Below are 20733 nucleotides of genomic sequence, written 5' to 3' on the forward strand. Positions count from 1 at the left end.
TAAATATATGTATATTTATATGTATATGTATGTATGTATTATTTTAACCTTTTTGTATATAAAATGTTTAATATTATTTTTACATAAGAACACATAATACAAAAAATATTATTAAGGTTTTGTTTTTTTCAAAAAATTAATTAAAGGCTTTTTTTCTATTATGATATCAGGGCAGGTGTATCACTCTTGAATTGTACACACACAAAAAAAAAATTAAATGTCAAAAAGAAAGGTTTTAAATGGCAACATTTTCATTTTTGGGTGAACTGTATACCTTTAAAAGTCAAATAAGAAAGGCAAAGAGCATCACTGTATCAGAAAGTGACCTATTGTCCAAGCTTAAGACAGGCAAATTATCTACTAACAGTCATCGACTGTGTCTAAAAGCTGAGAAATGCTGCCTTCTCAGGTAGTGTATTGAGTAATAAATGGTTCTAAGAAATACAAAACCCTTGCTGTTTATGTCTCATGCAGTAGGCTATTGCTTAGTGGTAAAGAAGAGAGAAGCGTCCTCAGCTGAACAGAGCTGGTCATACTTACATGTCCTGTTAAGAAAAAAATGGGGGAAAAAATTACTATGATTGTTATGATCCCAGTTTCAATTTCAAAACTAAAATTAATATTTTAGTAAGGATATCGACCTGTTGGGAGAGTGTTGCCACTCCAAAAGCACCAATAATGAGGTGGCTTTGAAAGGATTTGTACCAATTAGCCTACATAAAATAATAATAATAATAATAATAATAATAATAAATAAAAAACATCCGGGAATAATGGATTCTTTAAAAACTAACACAAACCCCTTTATATTAAACACGTGATACTGTATCCTTTTTTATGAATTAATGTGCAAAATGTGAACATAAACAAAAAAAAACATAAACTGTAAACTGTTTACACCAGAGTCTATAGAGGAAATAACAATAACAATCTGATAACATTCCTTGAGTTCTGTTTCAATAAACAGTTTGTCGAGATAAGGATGGCTGGACAGGGATTTATCCAAAAAATATAGTTCCTTATCACTGGTCCACAGTTGTTTGGAGCAGTGAATTGAGCGCCGTTTGTTTTGTCTGCGCGTGAACGCGTCTTCCGTGAGGGGCGTGGACGCGCCCAGCCCTGAGCGCACAGTGCGCGTGCAGCAGGCGCAACAGACAGCAGTGTGCGCCGCGAAACTCCAAAACAAAGTAAAAATGGGGCTTGAAAAAGAAAAAATGGAGACCAGTGTCATTATGGATGAGGATGAATTCAATAGATCGATTGAACCGATACTTGGAAAAAAAACGAACGTGTATTCAGAGGACCCGGACAGAGATCCTAAAGATATTAACACTCATCTAAAGGTAGGTGACAACGCGAGACTTACTGTATGTACTTTCACTTACATACTATCACTTATTTGTATATACCTGCGTCTAAAACTGACTAAACATGAGTGATACAAACCTAATAATGTGTTTTCTTTCGATATGAGAAGTTATTTTTTTAGCACAGGTGTGATTTAGTTGCAGGGTATGTTCAAATTAATAACTTACGTTTCAGACAAAATTGAATAAATAAATAAAACAGACTTAATTTTTCTTCGAGGAGGTGTAGATTAAATATAAATTTGGTAGTTACTTTCTTTTTATACATGTTGGCTTATTTGATTGTCCAAATAGTTTGTGCACTATTGATTTTTTTAATTTCATGTTTGATTCCACAGTTTGGTTTTGAAGACATCATTGCTGAGCCCATCTCCACACACAGCTTTGACAGAGTTTGGATCGGCAGCCATGCTGTGTTCGAGCTGGTGAAATACATCTTCTACCGGATCCTCACCACGTTTCTTGCCATTCCCATGGCGTTCATTGCAGGGATTGTTTTCGGGATCCTCAGCTGCATACATATTTGGTATGAAAAGGCTTCTTGTTGGGGAAGGCTGTTGGCGCTCTGTTGTATTTTCCACAGCCCAATTGCAGAATATTTGCCTTGGCCACTACCCACTTAGATAAAGACTGGCGTTTAAAAATATACCACAGAGAAAGTCTTGCATACTGGTTTTGTACAGCACAAGTGGGCCTGCATTTCCACCATGGAAAAATCCACACATAACTCACACTGTATTGTTAGCATTCTAGTCAAGTGTTTTTTTCCGGCCTCTTAGCGTTTTGACACATGCAAGCAAAAAACTTGGCACAACTTGACACTTGACCCTTGTGTAGTTTAGGTCAGGAGCATTTTCAGGGTCAGTGTCAGTGAGGTGACATATTAGCACATGTGGATGTTTGTAGACTTAACAACCCAGCAGTAGCAGAGTTGACTCTATTAGCTTAGTAATGAGTAGTCCTGACAAATTAGATAAGACCTAATGTCAAGAAGTCAATTTCACTTTATAAAACAAGTGAAAAAAGCAAGTAATTATCATAAAGACTTTACAATGGGCTGTTTTGACTTCTGCCAGAATTCTGTAGCAATGTGCTAAAATGATTTTGCAAACGTAATGCGTTACAGACATGAACGACACATATTGAGGAGTGTTTACTTTTTTAAACTCAACTATTTACCATCACCCTAACTTAGCAACTGCATAACAGCATCCTAAAACCATCTAGGGGTGCAATTCCCAAAAGCATCATTAGCTTACTATGGTTGTTAGTTCCATTTAACTCTATTAGTAATAACTGAACTTGCAACCATAGTGGCTTTTGGGGAACGCACCCCAGATCAGCAAGCGCAGTTATACAAATCACACAGAACCTTAGCAATTCTATTACAATGCCCTAGAAACAGAGAATTGTGCTAAAATTGACCTTGTTATGATTGTTGTATAATTCTCATATATCAGCACACGTGATGATGAGCGGTTTTCCCTCCACAGGGTGGTGATGCCAGTGATCCAGGGCTGCATGATGACACTGCCCTCCATCCATGTGATCTGGACCAGCCTGATGGACATGTTTATAGGGCCGTTCTTCTTCAGCATCGGCCGCTGCTTGTCGTCCGTCAATGTCAAGACTGTGCAAAACTGACCAACTCTTAACTCAGTGTAGAAGTGTTGAAGAATCTCTTTGACACAATGTTTTGGCCTTTGGCCTTTTGGAGGATTATTAGCTGAAGGATCATTATCCTTGACTTCTGAAGAGAATAGAAAGAGCTTTTCTTTCAATTCTGTGCACAATTGCAACATTCATTCCGTTGTTTCACTACTGACTTGTCAGCCTTGTACTGGGCATCGTCAGTACTGACATGCTTTTTCACTTCTGTTCTGTAAGTCTTATTAGCCTTTTATATTATATATAATGCAAGACATTTCAAAGATTATAATGAACTGATTAAGATGGATACTCTGCAGTGAATGGGTGCCATCGGAGTCCACAATAATCCACAAGTGCACCACATGACTCCAGTCCTTTGATTCACAGTGAAAAGCTGTGTGCTTGTAATAAACAAATAAATTAATAATTGAGACGTTTTTACCTCCAAACTGTTGCTTAAAGTATGAGTCCAAAATTCATAATATTGCTTCTTCAGTGAAAAAAAAATTATGGACTTGTTTATTACAAACAAACAGCTTTTTGCTTTACAATATGTTATTTGAAGACTGAAGTTTTGTGGATTACTTGAGGATTATTGTGATGTTTTTATCAGCTGTTTTGACTCTTATTCTGATGGCACCCATTGACTGCTGAAGGTCCATTGCTGAGCAAGTTCAGGAATGCTAAAAAATTCCTCAAGATTTGTTCGAAAGAAGAAACTCATCTTCGATTGCCTGAGAGTGAGTAAATTGTCAGCAAATGTTCATTTAAAGATGACCTTTAAGGAAAAGACATTGTGTTACTACATGATATATAATATTGCATTAAGCGCATGATGTGCTTGTAAGGGAAAAATGATGCAGCTACTTTTAATTGGGCTGTAGTGTTTTCTGAGTTGATATTTATATAGTTTGGAATCATTTCCAAATCAAGAAGAGTAAATTAAATGATTTGATGGGATTTTAGTGTATAAATTATTTATGGTGGTACATTCCTATTATAAAGAGCATTTCTATACAAATATAACTCTTTTTTTCTGTATTAATGACTTCTTTTCATAATGATAAAAAAGGAGCCAAATGGCGATTAGTTTGACATGCAAAGCCACATTTGACATGCTGTTTGCCATTGATTGTTAGTGGCTCCGAGGAGTAAATGGAATATTTGACTGTGCAATGGAACATGAGAGGCTCAGGTGCCGTTTCCTCACCCCTGTTGAATGATGTCATGTAGCAAACATGCTGAACACAGCTCAGCTTATGAAAGACAGAACTAAATGTCTCTCAGTGCAGCAAATAAAATTATTTTTGGGAGTTAAAGGATTGATTGTTTTCTTTGCAGAGAGACCATGGAGATCAATATGTGGCACATGGAATGTTTACCTGACAAGATTTAACATCTTGTGCGATGAAAAAAAAATCCCCCTGGTGACATGTTCAATAAGGAATGCAGAGGATAGCAGTGTACCCACACACACAGAAAAAAAGAATATGTTTTTGTAGAAGGATCAAAGTGTTCTATTGAGTTCTTAACAGCTAAATTTTATGGATTTTGTCAATATTTTGCAATAATTACTACTATAAGTTAATATATATTATGCATAAATATATCTTATATATTTATAATTTTATATAATGCAACAATGATGAAAAATACAATATCTAATAATGCTAATCTTTGTATTATAGTTTTATATAAAAATGTTTAAAAAGATTTGCTTTTTTACCAGAGTTATACAGTGACCTTTGGCCACTACCACCGTCATTTTTTTTTTGTTTGTTTTTTTGCATATTTTGCATTGCCTGTCACATCCCTCACTTTGCCAAAACCTGACCTAGATACTGAAATATTTGTTAGGCACAGTGAATGCACACTAAAATATATAAGTAAAGTAAATGATAGTTAAGTTGGACAAATATGCGAAAAAGAAGAACATTAAACTGCGGCATTATTGTTGTTGAAAACATTCCAAACCAAGTGCAAGTCTTGCCTTGAGGTACACTGCAGTATGCAAACTGACCTTAGGTTTATACACCTCAAGTCATGTATGCATTTCCTTACAAAACTATATATTTTCTAATTTAAATGCTGGACTGGAAAAGCAGACAGTAAGTGTTCAGGATAATCAATACTATTTGAAAACCTTCTCAAGATGCATCTCATGGAGCTGTAAGATAGTAGGGTGGCTTGTTAAGTAACTAATAAGTTAGTTAACATTTAAGTCTGGTCACTACACAATCCTCCATTTTGATGCTTTATAATAGTGATGACTTTACCTTTACAGTGGAACAGAGTGCTAATGAAAGACGTTCTGGCAGTGTACATGGGATTCGTTCAGGAGAAGTTGGTACAGTGCTCAAACATGCCTCCCATTTGGGAAAAATCACGTCAAAATATCCAACCACTAATACTGCGTAGCTCTATGAGTGGCAGGCTAATGGAGGGTTTCAGTTTCATTCATTGAACACACACACAGCTTGTCCTCAGTCTGAGAGGAACTCCCACTTCATGCCATAAGAGACCCCAGGAGAGAAAACACGACTCAGTAGATACAAGCTTTATTTGATGCTAGTATACAGAAACGAGGGCTGTTTTATGGGAAAGGACTCCCCACTGTAAGCAATATCCCCACGCCTCCCACACTGCTTCCTCTTTACTGATTGTCTTGTTTCCACACACTCATCTGAGCGCTCTTCAGGCACGGGACAGCATGACTAGCGGATACAAGGACGGGACACCTGAAGAGGTACTGACACCTATTTTACCTCAGAAATGTCAAATCGGGATTTCTTGAGTAAATTCTGTAACAAACCTATAGCTAAGTTGGCTACATTATACCCAAACACTTTTAGGGGTTTATCAACACATGAAGGCGGTGTGTTGGCATTTGCTCTACTACGATTTTTTTCTTTCGCGCATGTTTGCTCATTGGTCTTATCTTTTTCTGGCACGTATTTGTGTACAGCAAGCCGCACTTCTCGCGTCATTTTTCACTTTATGCACATTTTCGCAAACTCAGCTTTAAAGAATAATAATATTAGCTAAAATATGAGATGTTCAATAATCCAAAATAATGTGACGTAACGCATGTCAATACGATACGCAATTACTTAAGAACATGCCCTAAATAGTAGGCTAAATATTTTAAATTGTGAGTGTGTATATATATATATATATATATATATATATATATATATATATATATATATATATATATATATATATATATATATATATATATATATATATATATATATATATATATATATATATATATATATATGCACACACACATATATATTTCTGCTGCAGAGCACAGTGTAAAATGTCGCCCCCGTGCGGCGGGTCCCTCTGCTGTGTTCCAGAGGGGTGTGGTGCTTCATTTCTATCCGCTTAAAACCATCCCATGCCTGGGCAGTGCCGAGTTGCGCCCCAGTCTCCCCTCCACGCTCATGAACTTCATTTTCTGTTTTCTTTGGAACCGCAGGACTACGCTCACTCACCGTTCATCAGGAAGCAGGGGAACATTTATATACCAAAAAATAAAGAAATGGATAACGACAGCATCAACGAAAAGACCCTTCGGGATGTCCACACCAAGGAGATTGACCTGGTCAATCGGGACCCAAAGCATTTAAATGACGATGTGGTCAAGGTACAGTAAGTCACTCAACGAACTTTTGCTGCTTTATGCAACTGTTTCTTTCTTGGCAAGTCACTTTAATAATAATAAAATACTTTCAAATGGATTTATTTATAGATAAGTGCATGGAATTGCATGATGTAATATGAACATAGCATACGTGATTGTTTTAGTATATGTATTATATAATTTATAATATTTTGTTGAATTACATTATGTAATTTATTTATAACTATTTTAGTATCATAAATATAATGATTAAATGTTATGTGTTCAGAGAACATTACAGTTTATAGGGAAAACAATTGGTTGGCTTCATAACTTAAGTGGTGAGTCAGTGGACCGTTTGTCACAGTGGCACTGGAAACAATTATTGCAAGCAGCAGCTGTCTTTGAAAACTGATACAAAGGTCTTTTCAAGTCCTTGTAGAATCTATCATTTTACTTGCAAAACCTTAAACGTACTTGCATCCGGAGTTACGTGGTCCCTATCATTGCATTCAGGAGCGCTGGTGTCCCTACTTTAGGTGTTTTGGAGCAGCAGTTGGTGTCTTAAGCTGGTGCAACGTCTTAGACCATCTTGAACCAGCCGGTCAATCTGTTTTTTAGAGCATGGTAGCTGGTAAACCAGCTTAGAAACCAGCTGTTCCGCAGCTACCAGCTTAAGCTGGATTTCCCAACAGGGTGGAAGCAATTATCACGGGAGCAGCTGTCTTCGCAATGTGAAATGCTGGGACTGTGGCACAAGTTTGTGAAATCCTACATGCAGTAATAGCATGGCGGTCTCATTTTGAAAGGCATGTGGCGTTGGTAACTCCAAAGCAGTGAGGAGCTGTCAAAGTAAGGCGTTATTTTATAGAGGAAATATGAACAGTTTCCTGTTTTTGAGCAAAGGCTGCACACCTAACATTCTTCGCGAAAAGTTTCCTGGGCGTGGGGCGATGCCTTGCATACTGTAGCAACTTTCTCAAAGAAAAGTCAACAGGTCACCTGATGATACAGAAATACACTCAGCTTTCGAAAACGATCCCCCTGCATCCATCTCCGCCCTTTTCTTCCCATCCCTTATTTCTTCTTTTTTTTCGTGTCCTTTTCCCTCCCGTCTCAACATGAGACTGAGTCACATTCCCTGAGGACACGTGCAATCGAATGCTTCTTATGATTTGACTGAAATTGAATCCAGAGAACACTGAAAGCAATTTTTCTTCTTATAATTTGATGTTTGCTAAGAATTATGGGATTGATGTCACAAGTCAAACTCATTTGTGCACACACTCTTAAGTTTGGCCTTAAAAGGGGTTGAGCACTCACAGTGGTCTTGCGTAGGAGAGCGTAGCAGGGAATTCCCATCTCCATTTTCACAAATTCTCTGTACACGAGCACACACACACACACACTCACACTCATGGGGCGTTCCTCCAGACCATGATGCACTCGTGGTCCAAATGCACTCCCACAGAGATCCACATCAAAGATCCTTGTGTGCAGAAACTCATGTGTAGCTTTCCCTTGGAACAGACTATTTTCCTCTCATAAAAGTGCATTCTTTTAATAGCACGCTGGAGCAGGATTCCACATGGGAGTGTGGCCAGAGCACAGTTTAGGGCCGGGCCACAGGACGAGATGACCCCAGTCTTTTTTACTGGAATAATATAATTTTTGGCTGACCGAAAGAGGAAAACTTTCTTAAGCTGCTACTGTTACAACATTAAGGCTTCCGTGTTTTGTCACTGGATATGAATTTGCAATTTGAAATAAGTCACAGGCTGTTGGCATGGTGATCAAGGATTTTAAAAAAGTAACAATTGTAGCTATAATTGCTTTTTAATTTAAAACCATTGTGGATCCGCAACAACAGCAAATTTTGCCTGTCCAAGTACTACATATTTGACTGTATATGGATAATTATTTAAAAATAAGATAACAAGCTCTATATTTATTTTATTTTATTATTAAATATAACTGTATTTTTTAAACAAATAAATATGTTTTAAATATGTCTATTTATTTGTCAGTTTGAAAAGTGATTTATTTATTTACTTTCTTAATTAATCTTATATATATTGTATGTTATTTTATTTATTGTTAAATATAGCCACATTTTAAAATATATTTTTTTTATTTACATTTTACTTTATTTTATTTAAACAGATGTATTTTTAAAGCATTAGTTTTAATTATTGAATTTCTATTATTTAATTATTAGTTTTGAATGTGTTAGTCAGTTTGAAATATTTACTTTATTTTTTTATTTTATTTTATATATAAATTTAGTTTTTAAATACAGCTCCATTTTTAAATATAAATTATACTGTTTTAAATATGTCTATTCATTTGTTTATAACCTTATTTTTTATTGTATTGTTAAATATAGTTTCATTTTTAAATATGATTTATTTATTTTTAGTTTTCATGAATTTTCTTTTCATGAATTTTTTTCATTTCAATTTTAAATGTGACGATTTATTTGTCAGTTTGAAAAGAGGTACATTTATTTAAATTTTTGTTTTTATTTATTTATTTAAAATTTCAAATAAACAATTTAAATGTATACTTATTTGTCAGTTTGAAAAGTAATATATTTATTTATACAACTATTTTTGACTAAATGTATCATGTATCATGATACTCATGTTTAAGTGCACTCATTTTACTCATCCATAAACTGTTCACTGCACATAGGTGATTTATTAACTGTGTGTGGACTGGTCATATAATCACAAGCCCGAGGTTTGAAGAATGCAAGCTGATACTGTCAGTACAGTGAGGGTGTTATCAGAAAACACTGTGCAGTCAGCTCAAGAACTGTTTATTTGAACTTTGTTGAAAGTCATAGTTGTAATATTCAAGTAAAACAAACTATGTGTCTGGCCAATTGGGATATACTGTAGATAAATGAACAGGGAGGACAGGCTTATAATATAAGACTGTATAATCTGGTGCTTTATGCCAATTTGAGCCATGATTAAGCCCTTGGACTACAAGTAGTAATACATCATTTTACTCTTACAAGAACTTACTGTAAACACTACCTTTCCATTCAGACGTGTTGGTGTGCCTATAAGGCTTCTTAACTAACTTTAACCAGCAAGCTTTTATTAATGAATCAGCTTTATAACATAGATTGAGCTGCTTAACCAGTGTTTTTTTCTAGTATGCAGTTTAAACTAATATAAAAAGTCTAAACTGCCATTTTCAGGGACTATTAGGTTAATAGAGCAGCATAAACAACACTGCTGTTTTTCAATTAGAAGTTGTTCAGCTAGATTTTGTTAGCGAGCTTGCTTAAAAAGGAGTTGGTAAATATTAGCTTAATCTTGACTTTGACATGTGACTGTTAAGGATGGGGTGTGTTTGTGTGTGCTCTAACCCTGTATAATCAAAGGTGCCACAACTGAAATAAACACATCTGCATTTAAAAGCAAGTGTAGTGTACTGTTAAACCAGGACGGTGTGAGGTTTGCCAGCTGGAGGAACATCTAAACCAAGCTTTGCAGGGCTAGTTAAATGAGTATTATATGTACATGTCTTTTCTAAATGTTAGTGTTTGGTGTCAGGGACTATCTGATCCAGTCTGCGGTTGATACCGGAGGTTTAGAGCAAGGTGACTTGGGCATGAACCGTGTGGTACCAGTCTGAGTCAAGCAGAGCAGGCTGCTGGATAATGTAAAGATGCTGTCGGTGAGGAATGTGGAGATGGCTGAACGGGAGGAGGAAGAGTCATGCTGCTTTTCTTAATGTCAGGACACTTGATATGGATGAAAACACGCAGAAATACTCCAGTTTTTATAATAACTTATTGATTTCAAAAACTTATAAAACACTTAAATATATGTATAATAAAATGAATGGGCTTCAGCATCCCCATGACCCTTCATAGGACAAGTGAGCTGGAGAGTGGATGGATAATAAATAATAAAATTGTATTGAAATATTTTAACTTTGTTTATTATTTTAATTATTTCATTTAATTGTGGTTGGCATAAATTATGAGTTGCATTACAGCAATGAACAAATTAGTTTTTTTATTTTTTTTATTTAATTAAATTTATTTAGGTATTAAGATAGATAGATAGATTGATTGATTGATTATTTATTATAAAATTATTAATTATATAAATTAAAATTATAAAAAATGCATTCTTTTTTATGCATTACAAACATACCTGCTGTATTCATATATAACATATATATATGTATGTATCTATACTTTATTTATATATTTATATATTTAATAATAATTCAAAAGTTATTCTTAATAAGCAGAGATTTCCTAGCAAAACATCCATATTGCAACACAGAGGCAGATCATTTTTAAATACTATTAAAAGTCTTTTTACTACCTGAATAATATCATAGCAGAAGACGTGCAGTAGATTGAGGTTTTTATGAAAAAGTATTGATCATGTTAATGATATAAAGGCATTAATGGGTGAATTTGAAACCAGTTGTGCAAAATGAAATGATTGTCTAAATTGTGGTTATAAGAATACAAAATGTTTTAATTCCATTACAAAATAATAAAATTCTGAACTCCCTTTCATCTCCAGGTAGACTTTGAGGACGTGATCGCTGAGCCTGCTGGTACCTACAGCTTCGACGGCGTGTGGAAAGCGAGCTTCACCACCTTCACAGTAACCAAGTATTGGTGCTACAGGCTGCTGACGGCCCTGGTGGGCATCCCGCTCGCCCTGGTATGGGGCATCTTCTTCGCCATCCTTTCCTTCATCCACATCTGGGCGGTGGTGCCTTGCGTGAAGAGCTACCTAATCGAGATCCACTGTGTCAGTCGAGTCTACTCCATCTGTGTGCACACCTTCTGCGACCCGCTCTTCGAAGCCATGGGAAAGTGCTTCAGCAGCGTCCGGGTCACCACCACCAAGGTGGTGTAGGGACAGGGAGAAGGAAAAGAGCCAGAGGGACGGGGTGGGATGGGGCAGGTCAATGGAAACCAATGTCCGATGCAAGAAGATAAAACAAATGTAATCTCTCTAAAAAAAGAAGGCAAAAAAGTGAACAGCGATGGAGAGTTGCACTGTATTTAGGTGTCCCTTGATAAGACTCTTCTCTCTGTCTCTGTTCTATCCATGAGATCAGTCTCCTCTCATCTTTGGATTCCTTGGGGTGTAGGGGACATGTTTTAAAATTCAATTTTGTCATTTGTTAGCATCCATCAACGTAGGAATACCGTTTCAGCCTTTTATAGAAGCAGTTAATGCAAAAATGAAAATTCTGTTATTTACTTACCCTCATGTCGTTCCATGTTCGTCACTCCAAACCACCATAAAAGTGATCCATCTGACCTGTGAGTTTTTTGCCCAAAGTCTACCATGGTCATGTGACATGAAATATAGAGGGGTGAGTCATATAGACCACTTATATGGTACTTTAATGGTGCTTTTTTTTTATTTTTTTTAGGAGCTTGACAGTGATCACTATAATTAAATTATATACTGTGTATATTATTATAAATTATATATATATATATATATATATGTATATATATAAATTATAAAATATTATATACATTTTAAAGTAGAAATTTTAAAGTATAAAATACATCAAAGTTCAATTTTTAAGATGCGATCACATTAATAAAATTTTAGCAAAACGCAACAAGAATGCACTATTTATTGTCAATAGTGTTGCGATGTATGAAGCTTAGCTCACTTTCAACCCAAGCAGCTTTCTGTTGATGTTGATCTGCACGACCAACTTGAATTTGTCATGAAATCTCTGTTGGTGGAGAGAGCTTTGCAAAATTCCCAATCGATCGCATATATTCCTATTAAAATAACTGGATTTCAGACGTGAAGTTTTTCCGAATAGTAATTGTGACTGCATTGATTCCAAACTTTGATAAAGATATGAGGTTGAGTAAACAATGACTGAGTTATCATTTTGGCGTGAACTATGCCTTTAAGATTTGCCAGCTGGGAAAAAGGCTGAGTTTTTGTTTTTTTTTAGGTTTTGTTTGTATTTTGTCTTCTTTCATTCACTGATAGTCATCCCAAAATAGTTCCATGGTGGTGTGTAAACATTATATAGTAGATTCTAATAGTTATGGGGTTTATGGAATCCAAAAGTTTTTTGTTTGTTTTTGGGAAAATAAAAAAAGTAGGCTTGGCCCTACTGATGTCAAGACTGCCCGTCACACTGCATGTTGCCATTAAACACGGTGGATGGCCCAAACACGGGGCAAAAGAGGTGCCCTCGCTGTACCCCTGCCTTTGCCAGCTCAGCATATACTAACAAAGAGACTGTTCCTGGCTCTTTCCTGACACATATCGCTTCAAACCTGCCATCATGGCAGCAGCTTTTTGAGTGGCAGAGAATGTCTTTACAACTTCCAGATGAAGCTAGCAGCTATAGGACACCAACCTAGCGAGATCTTCCAGCAGGTTGTGATGACTGAACTTTATTAAGAGCCTTAACATACACTCATACTTTATTTGCAGTCTTTGAAGATGAAGAACTTGTTTTTTGCTTTTTTTTTTAATGTTGTATCTGTAGAAAGAAGTGACATCATTTGGTTTGAAGTTTTGTCCCGTGAACAAACCTGTCTGCTTTTCTGTTTATTCACTGTCATACACAAACACACACAGACACACACACACTGGCAAATACTGGCAGCAAACTAACATTTCCAGCATCGGAGGCTGCTGCTTAAGTGGGGAATATAGTATTTTGTACTGACATAAACTCACTTCTGTCATCTTTTGTCTACCTGCTTCGATTCGGTCACCTCTTTGTCTATCTGCTGTCTTAGTATCTATTGTAATGCATTTTCTTCACTCAGTCTGCCTCTGTAGATTAGATATTTTTATATGAAAACTGAAATACTTTTTCCTTGCTTTTACTGTAAAATCACACAATGCTGTGCACATTAAAGAAAATGTAATATAAATCAAGTTGATTTCATTTGTCTGGCTTGTTCTACATTTTATTTGTGACACACTGCTGCAAATCCAGAAATAGCCCTTGCTTTCTCCTAATAAAAAAGTATTTGATTAAATGACTTTGATTTTGTTTTAGGACTTTGTTTAAAGCCCTTTTGGGCTGTTTTAACCTCTGGGTGGTCATTTTAAGACTTTCTTTATTTGTGCACAAAACAGGCACAGTCCTTGAACACACAGCTATTAATATTACAGTATTTAAAGAGCAGCTAGAAATAAACTCTATAATGGGAACTTGGACTGTATGTCGAGCATAAAAACATTTATTTTCTTTTATAATTCTTTAGTGGATCCTCTAATGAAACTAATCATTTATTTTTCTTCTAATATTAATGTAAATAGCTTACTGTACATCAATGTTATATTTGATTATCAATGAGATTATTATGGTTTTTATTATTTATGGTTTTATTGTTATTTGTAAATTAATACTTATTTTACTTAATTGTTTTATACATAAAGTTTTTTTAAGGTTTTAGTTTTAGTTAACTATAATAACTCCTATGTCTTCATCATAATCACAATAAAGACATTAACAGCATCATCTGAAAATATTTCCTTTCATTTCCACACAGAAATATCGTGAAAGCCTGCCAGGTGAGCCTACATTTGATAGGAAAATTGCCCATATTCAAATCTTGAAAATGCTTCAAATAATTATTTGCACCCCCTGCAGGCGCTGTGGGAACACACAGAGTCATCTAGTGGATTCCCAAATCTAACCCTTGAATCGGGTCTTTTTTAAAATTAGGAGTGTTCATAGATAAAATTATGTAGCCTAATAATTTAATTTGAGTAAAAAAAATAATAATAATAAGAATAATAATAAGAAGATAATCAAATGCACATGGATTAAAACAATATAAATAACCACCTTCTAAAATAATAATATGTCTAAAAAAACTTTCCTTGTCAACAAAAATACACTAATTTACTTCAAATCTTAAAAGTATATATATATAAAAAGCTTACATAATATTAATGGAATAATAGGCCACTTAAATGTAATTAAAGAGTATAGATTCATGACTATGTGTCTTAAGACCCTTATGTACAGTACATTTCTTAGGAGAGACCCCCCAAATGATTATAAAAGCATGGGTGTACATGGCTTTGAGTGTACAACAATACACAATAAAGCACTATATAAATGCGTCATTCATTAATTCATTAATTTCTAAAAAAGTGCATTTAGGTTTTACTTTAAGGTACACTGTAAATCGTTATGTTCTAATAATCTTTTGATGTGCTTAAATGTTATTGGATGTTACATTTAAAGTTAATCTTTTTAAAATGTACTAAATTGCAACTTCATCATTACAAAGTTGTCATCACAAATATACAATATTTAAATATATGACATAAAATTTTCAATAGAAATGACATTACAGTATATTTTAAATGCTTGTCAATAAAAATATTGTAGTGTATACAGTATATATATATATATATATATATATATATATATATATATATATATACTACATTTTTTTAATTTGAAATATAATCTAATGTGTACTTTTCACAAGGGACCTGAAGCTTCATTGCATTGCAAAAAAGAAGGAAAAAAAAGAAACAAAAAAAAGATTATTTGATTTGAATACATCACAAATACAGACATTCATTGTCTATCACAGACCAAGTTTTAAAATCAATATTATTATGATTATGAAATGAATCTGAAACAGAGTTGAGAGCGATTATGTGACCCAGAGGAAAACAATGGCAGCTGGTTGAACTAATCAGCCTGAGTGCTTTAAAACTGGTTTGAATGTATCTCTAAAAGTAAAGATTTTAAAATGCAGCTCTGTGTTTACCCTTTTAAAACTTTCCTGGAATAACACTGTCAAATCCAATTTGTTATATATTATACTTTTGAGACTGCCCATGGGTGGAGGAATATAAGTCCAGGTTGCTTTCTGAGATACTGTCACTTTTTTCCTTTTCTGATTTAAATACATTTGATTACTGGTAAAACCGCATAGTATTTTTCTGAAAGTCATATGTGTATTTCTTTAAGGCATTAGAAATCATAAACTGCAATAAAATCATCAATCCCTGCAGGTCAGCACAACATATATTGATGTCAAGAGGATAGTTAAATTACAGCTGCTTGATGTGCACAACAGTTAAGAGCCCTTTTCCAAATGAATCGTGGCAGGTTTAAGTGTTCAGTCGTCAATGAGGTTTTACAGTAAAGCAGGATGACCAGGTCAGCACTAACCGGGATTTTATTGGCCTTAAGGACATAAACAAAAGCTGAGACTAAGTTAGAGTGGGTAGTAAATCTATAGGGCTCGGTTTTGTACATTATCTGTGGTGTCCTCCCTCCACTCACTCTGTGTAAGACACCAGATCACTCCTTTTATTGATGAGCTCATAAATCTGAAACAATCAGAACCAAGACTAGGTCACCACTAGGTGGCGATAGGACACCTTAAATAGCTATTCTGTGGCTTATATGAACTTTGTTGTACAACAAGAGGATGACAGATAAAAAACGTATTATCACATTACTAATAAACTATCGTTTAGTGACAAGTTGGCCAAATAATTTCAAAAAGTATGTTGTTGTCTTTCCATGATATCATGATAAGCTTCCTCCCTTCAAAAAAGACAATAACATACCATGGCAGGTGGTGGATGAAGATCCTGCATAGCTGAAGAGAAAGTCACAGACTCAGAATTTCACACTTCGGGTTTAGTGAGTAGTGCAAAGTTGACCACAGTAAACTTCCTTCCATATGAAATACCTTCACGCTACATTAAAGCTTAGAGAAGGATTGCTTTATATGATACATACTGACAGGCATTCCAGTGTGGTGAGATACACTTCATAAAGCCTCTGAAAGCGGAGTATTGAGCTGTTGCATGTAATTATTGATGCTTTGAGCTCACTTAGTCATTGATAGACGATCGATGCATATGAGTTTAATGCTACACCATGCAATAATGTACCAGCAATTAACCAGTTTTGTCATTAGGGTGATTAATGACACTATAAATCAAAATTACCAGAAAATGCAGTTTCATTCATCCTGACATCAAACGCAGTGTTTGGTATTTTTTTCCCTCTTACTTCTCATTATCATTAATAATATTTGTGTCAGTAATTTAAAAAAAAATCTTATTATGAATATTTGCATGTTACATCAGCAAATCTAATGTTCAGTCACAAAATATAATATTTATATATTTGATGTTAAATTTGAAAAGTATTTTATTTTATAATTGTCTACTTGTTTTTATTTCATAATTGCATTTCAATCTTATATTTTATTTAAAAAGTATAACTGATGGTCAACTAAATCATAAGAGGTCAAAGGTTTTCACATTTACTTGGCCTACATTTCAACAAAATGCTACAGTATTGTTTAAAACCACATGCAAAATCATACAAAATTGAACGCAGGTCATTTTATTTGATGATTATTTATTTTATTATAATTTTATCGCTTTAAAAATATATACAGCCAGGGGCTAAATTAGGATCAAACGGAGAGAGGGAACGAAAATCGAAATAGATATAAAAATAAAACTTTACCATGTTTACAAACAATAACATTTTTATTTGATGTTTATTGAACTTCCCCAATAATAAATAATTGTAAAATATCAGCAGCCAATCATCGAACTCCGTTACTCCGCCGCTAGTGACGTAACTGCCCCTGATGTTTCTACGCTCACCTGAGATACCCATTTCGTCCATTGGCACCCGCAGCGTTTGCGAAGAGTACAACAACAAGCCCTTTAAACTGATGTGACCCATTCTGAGCGTGAGTCACTCGAGTGTGCATTCTCCCAGTGATTGGTAGCGAGGAGAGAGAGAGAGAGAGAGACAGAGAGAGAGAGAGAGAGAGAGAGGGGGCAACTTTTTAGCAGAAAGCGCGCAGAAACTCACCGCCGCTTCTCGAGACTGCAGGCATCCGTCAGAAACAGCGCGCGCGTCTCCACAGAAACGGACCGTTAAAATATGTGATTATTTCCCCTTTCTGTCTCCGACAGGTGTCTTTATTTTACAGGTGAGTACGCGTTTGTTTTATTTCTGAGCATTTAGGCTACTACTGAAGGTTATTCCTTTGGGAAATATTGTCACCAAAATTTGAGTTGTTCTGCGAACTGTTCAACTGAACTAGCTTACTTTTTATACATATATATACACTATCAACAGAAATATACTTTTTTATAATTATTATTGCTAAACATTTTTGTTGAAGTGTTTTCATGGACTTGTGAGGAAGCTGTGTGTTTAGCTGTTGACAGTGTGAGTCATTGTAAATCTGTAGGTTTCCACGAAACTCAGGTAAGAAAAGCTTTTGTTTGGTTTGGTTTAGTAACGTAATGTTTGGAAATGTAGGCCCGTTTATCTCTAAACCTTTACACCTTTTTTTCATCTGGGGATAGAGAGTAAATGAGTGCCCTTCATTTCTTGGGGAAATATAGATAAATAGGTCTGCAGAGAACTTGGCATAAATCTCACCATCTTTAACTTGAGGTAAATGTTTATATCTTTTCCATGCTCAGTTTCATAGGAGATGCAAAGGGTAAAACTATAAAGTAAATGCATTTTTATATAAGAACATCATGGAACTGTATTATACGAATCCCAGTGTATTAAATAATACACTTTTTCCTTGGTATGTTTCCTGCCTTTCAAGGGCCATCCAAGAAAGCAGATTTTAATAAGGACTGTGAGTGAGGATAAGTGTTTACCTTTAGAAGTGCATTTAATGAAAATGAAAGACAATGTGATAGTGTTTTATCAGGTGTTTGTTTGAATCTTTCTATGACAGCAAGTGCAACAGTTCTTCAGTCTCTCTCGTTGTTATACTCTATTATCTATTGTGCTGCCCAGCACCCTTAAATTGCTTAGATAATAGTTAGGGTGAATCCCATGTTCTCCATAAAAGCGACCTCCTAGAGGAGTAGCGTTTAAGTACACCAACAATAAATCACTTCTCCGTCTTCCGCAGCCTACCAGACTTAATTGAGTTTATCAACTACTCCCTTGAGAATGTTGTCTAAAGTTAGACTTGTCACCGCAGTGCACTCAGTGTAGGCTGACTCTTTGATGATTCGCCTCCTCTTGGTACACCGCCACAAAATTGCTGTCTAAGTCAGAGGCACGAGGACTGTTTAGTGTTCCCCTCTTTCTTTTATCCATAGCTTCGTCATAACAGTGAGTGGTGTATTATTGAGGCTTCTACAATGCAAGGAAACTAGAGATATCATTGTTGTTGCAGTGCGTGTGGCTTGAGTTGCTTGTCTTGATTCATAAAGGATTTGTGTCTTTCTGTTTTGTGCACTAATGGGTACTACAGATGTCTTTCAAAATATGCCTTGTTTTAATTCCGAATGATTAAGATGATAATCAAACTTTGTTGCATACAAGTAAATTAAAATATCCAACTTCAGGTCGTGGTACATGAAGTGTCTTTTTACTGTAAAAACTTTAATGAGTCTCATAATGTAAATGTAAGAAAAACATTTATTTTGTTTGTAAATAAATGTTGTCATTTTACTCTGTAGAAGAACAAAGATGAGAATTCACTATTCTGAAGCCACTTCCATCATCCTCATCCTTCAGACGCTGTGGTGGGGCTTGAAGAGTCAATGTGAGGAACCAATAGAAAGCTCCAAACTCGACCTCTCTGTGAACTATGAGCTCTCTCACTTTGTGTCTGACACTCCCATACAGAAGCTGTTGGAATTCAATGGAACTGTGTATGTAGGGGCTGTCGACAAGCTTTACGTCTTGTCGAAAGACCTCAAGAAGATACATGAATATAGTAATACCGGACCGGTTCGTGAGGGTCAAGACTGTAGTGCACCAGATCCATGCAGTGGCTGCAAAAACAAACCCCTAAACATGAACAACACCAATATGGCCCTATTGGTGGAGACTTTCTATGATCTTGAGCTCTTCAGCTGTGGTTCAGTTGGGAACGGCATCTGCCGTCGTTACCTGTTAGAGGATGGACCCCTGGATGCGGAAATTACTTGCATGTATTCGAAGAAGAACAAAGACAGCAGCCACGGTTGCCCGGACTGTCTGGCAGGACCTTCGGGCACTCAGATCCTTAACGTGATGAGCAGCGGAGTTGTGCGGTTCTTCGTTGCAAACTCTGAGCCACTTGATTCGACCGTGCCACGTCTCCACCACACCATCTCCGTTAGGAAGATGCGAGAGACTCAAGACGGCTTTGAGTTCTTTTCTGAACAATCCTACATGGACTTGGCCCCAGGGCTGCGTGGGAACTACCCGCTGCGCTACGTCTACTCTTTCCAGAGCGGCCCATATGTGTATTTTCTCACTGTCCAACGAGAAGGTGGCAGCTCAAGTGCCCTCCACACAAGGATCGTACGCATGTGCTCTTCAGATCCTGAGATCTTGCGCTATGTTGAAATGCCCTTTGAGTGCATTTACGCTGAGCGAAGAAGAAAGAAACGCTCGGCTGAAGTGGTTTTCAATGTTCTCCAGGCTGCACATGTGGCCAAAGTTGGCTATGACTTTCAGCAGGAGATGGGCCTGAAAGAAGGAGAGGACGTGCTGTTTGCTGCCTTTGCCCGCAGCAAACCAGACTCCCCGGAGCCCACGGCCAGCTCTGCCGTTTGCCTTATCTCCATCACAGACATCAATAACTTCTTCAGGGATTTCATACAGAAGGGATACACAAGGAAGCTCAGTCACTTTCCAGGATCAGAGGAGAAAAACCTCAACCAGGTAAGAGGTTTCAACTAAATCATGCATGCTCTCCAGTCCGTTTTAACTAACAGGGTATTTGCTGACCCTTTCAAAATGTTGCCCGTCAAAATTTGACTTCTTGTCAGCCTAATTGCTTGTCTTTATCCTCTGACCATCATAAATCACTGACCCTCCTCATCTTTTTTACTCATCCATCACTATTCGTTGGATAAATCAGTAAATCATGCCAATCAATAAATGACACAAATTTAACTGCTGACGACTCCCGTAGGACCCGTCCATCAATAATGCAGGGCTATTACTTCCCAGAGTTCATTACACAGCATAGTTGTGGCTCAGATCTGAATAGTAAGACACATGTTTTATATGTAAAGTCAGAGTATACAGAGATGTCCAGATGTTCGAGAACTA

The 20733-nt window shown here is 36.0% G+C and overlaps 3 protein-coding genes across 6 annotated transcripts in view; all 3 read left to right on the plus strand.

Moving 5' to 3' along the window:
* Positions 1–997: 997 nt before the first annotated feature.
* Positions 998–4336, plus strand: LOC127947469 (caveolin-2). Of its 2 annotated transcripts, none has more exons than XM_052544613.1 (3): positions 998–1367; positions 1706–1893; positions 2861–4336. In XM_052544613.1, the coding sequence occupies exons 1-3, from the start codon at positions 1194–1196 to the stop codon at positions 3009–3011; spliced, it is 513 nt and encodes a 170-aa protein (XP_052400573.1). In that variant the 5' UTR covers positions 998–1193; the 3' UTR covers positions 3012–4336. The 2 variants fall into 2 exon arrangements, with proteins under 2 accessions (XP_052400573.1, XP_052400574.1); XM_052544614.1 differs by having other exon boundaries at positions 1042–1343.
* A 1217-nt stretch (positions 4337–5553) lies between these two features.
* On the plus strand, positions 5554–13678 carry LOC127947326 (caveolin-1). Its single transcript, XM_052544353.1, has 3 exons — positions 5554–5763; positions 6505–6672; positions 11211–13678. The coding sequence occupies exons 1-3, from the start codon at positions 5728–5730 to the stop codon at positions 11550–11552; spliced, it is 546 nt and encodes a 181-aa protein (XP_052400313.1). The 5' UTR covers positions 5554–5727; the 3' UTR covers positions 11553–13678.
* A 3645-nt stretch (positions 13679–17323) lies between these two features.
* Positions 17324–20733, plus strand: part of LOC127947065 (hepatocyte growth factor receptor) — a 42256-nt gene continuing 38846 nt past the window's right edge. Inside the window, exons 1-2 of one of the 3 annotated variants that reach the window (XM_052543980.1) lie at positions 17324–17638; positions 19146–20340. In XM_052543980.1, the coding sequence (XP_052399940.1) occupies positions 19156–20340 (1185 nt within the window). In that variant the 5' untranslated portion in view covers positions 17324–17638; positions 19146–19155. Of the gene's footprint in view, positions 17639–17966; positions 18112–19145; positions 20341–20733 lie in introns of those variants that run through there. The other 2 variants (XM_052543983.1, XM_052543982.1) reach the window with 2 other exon arrangements.

Source organism: Carassius gibelio, chromosome A25 (assembly GCF_023724105.1).
Source record: "Carassius gibelio isolate Cgi1373 ecotype wild population from Czech Republic chromosome A25, carGib1.2-hapl.c, whole genome shotgun sequence".
In the NCBI taxonomy this organism is placed as follows: Eukaryota; Metazoa; Chordata; class Actinopteri; order Cypriniformes; family Cyprinidae; genus Carassius; species Carassius gibelio.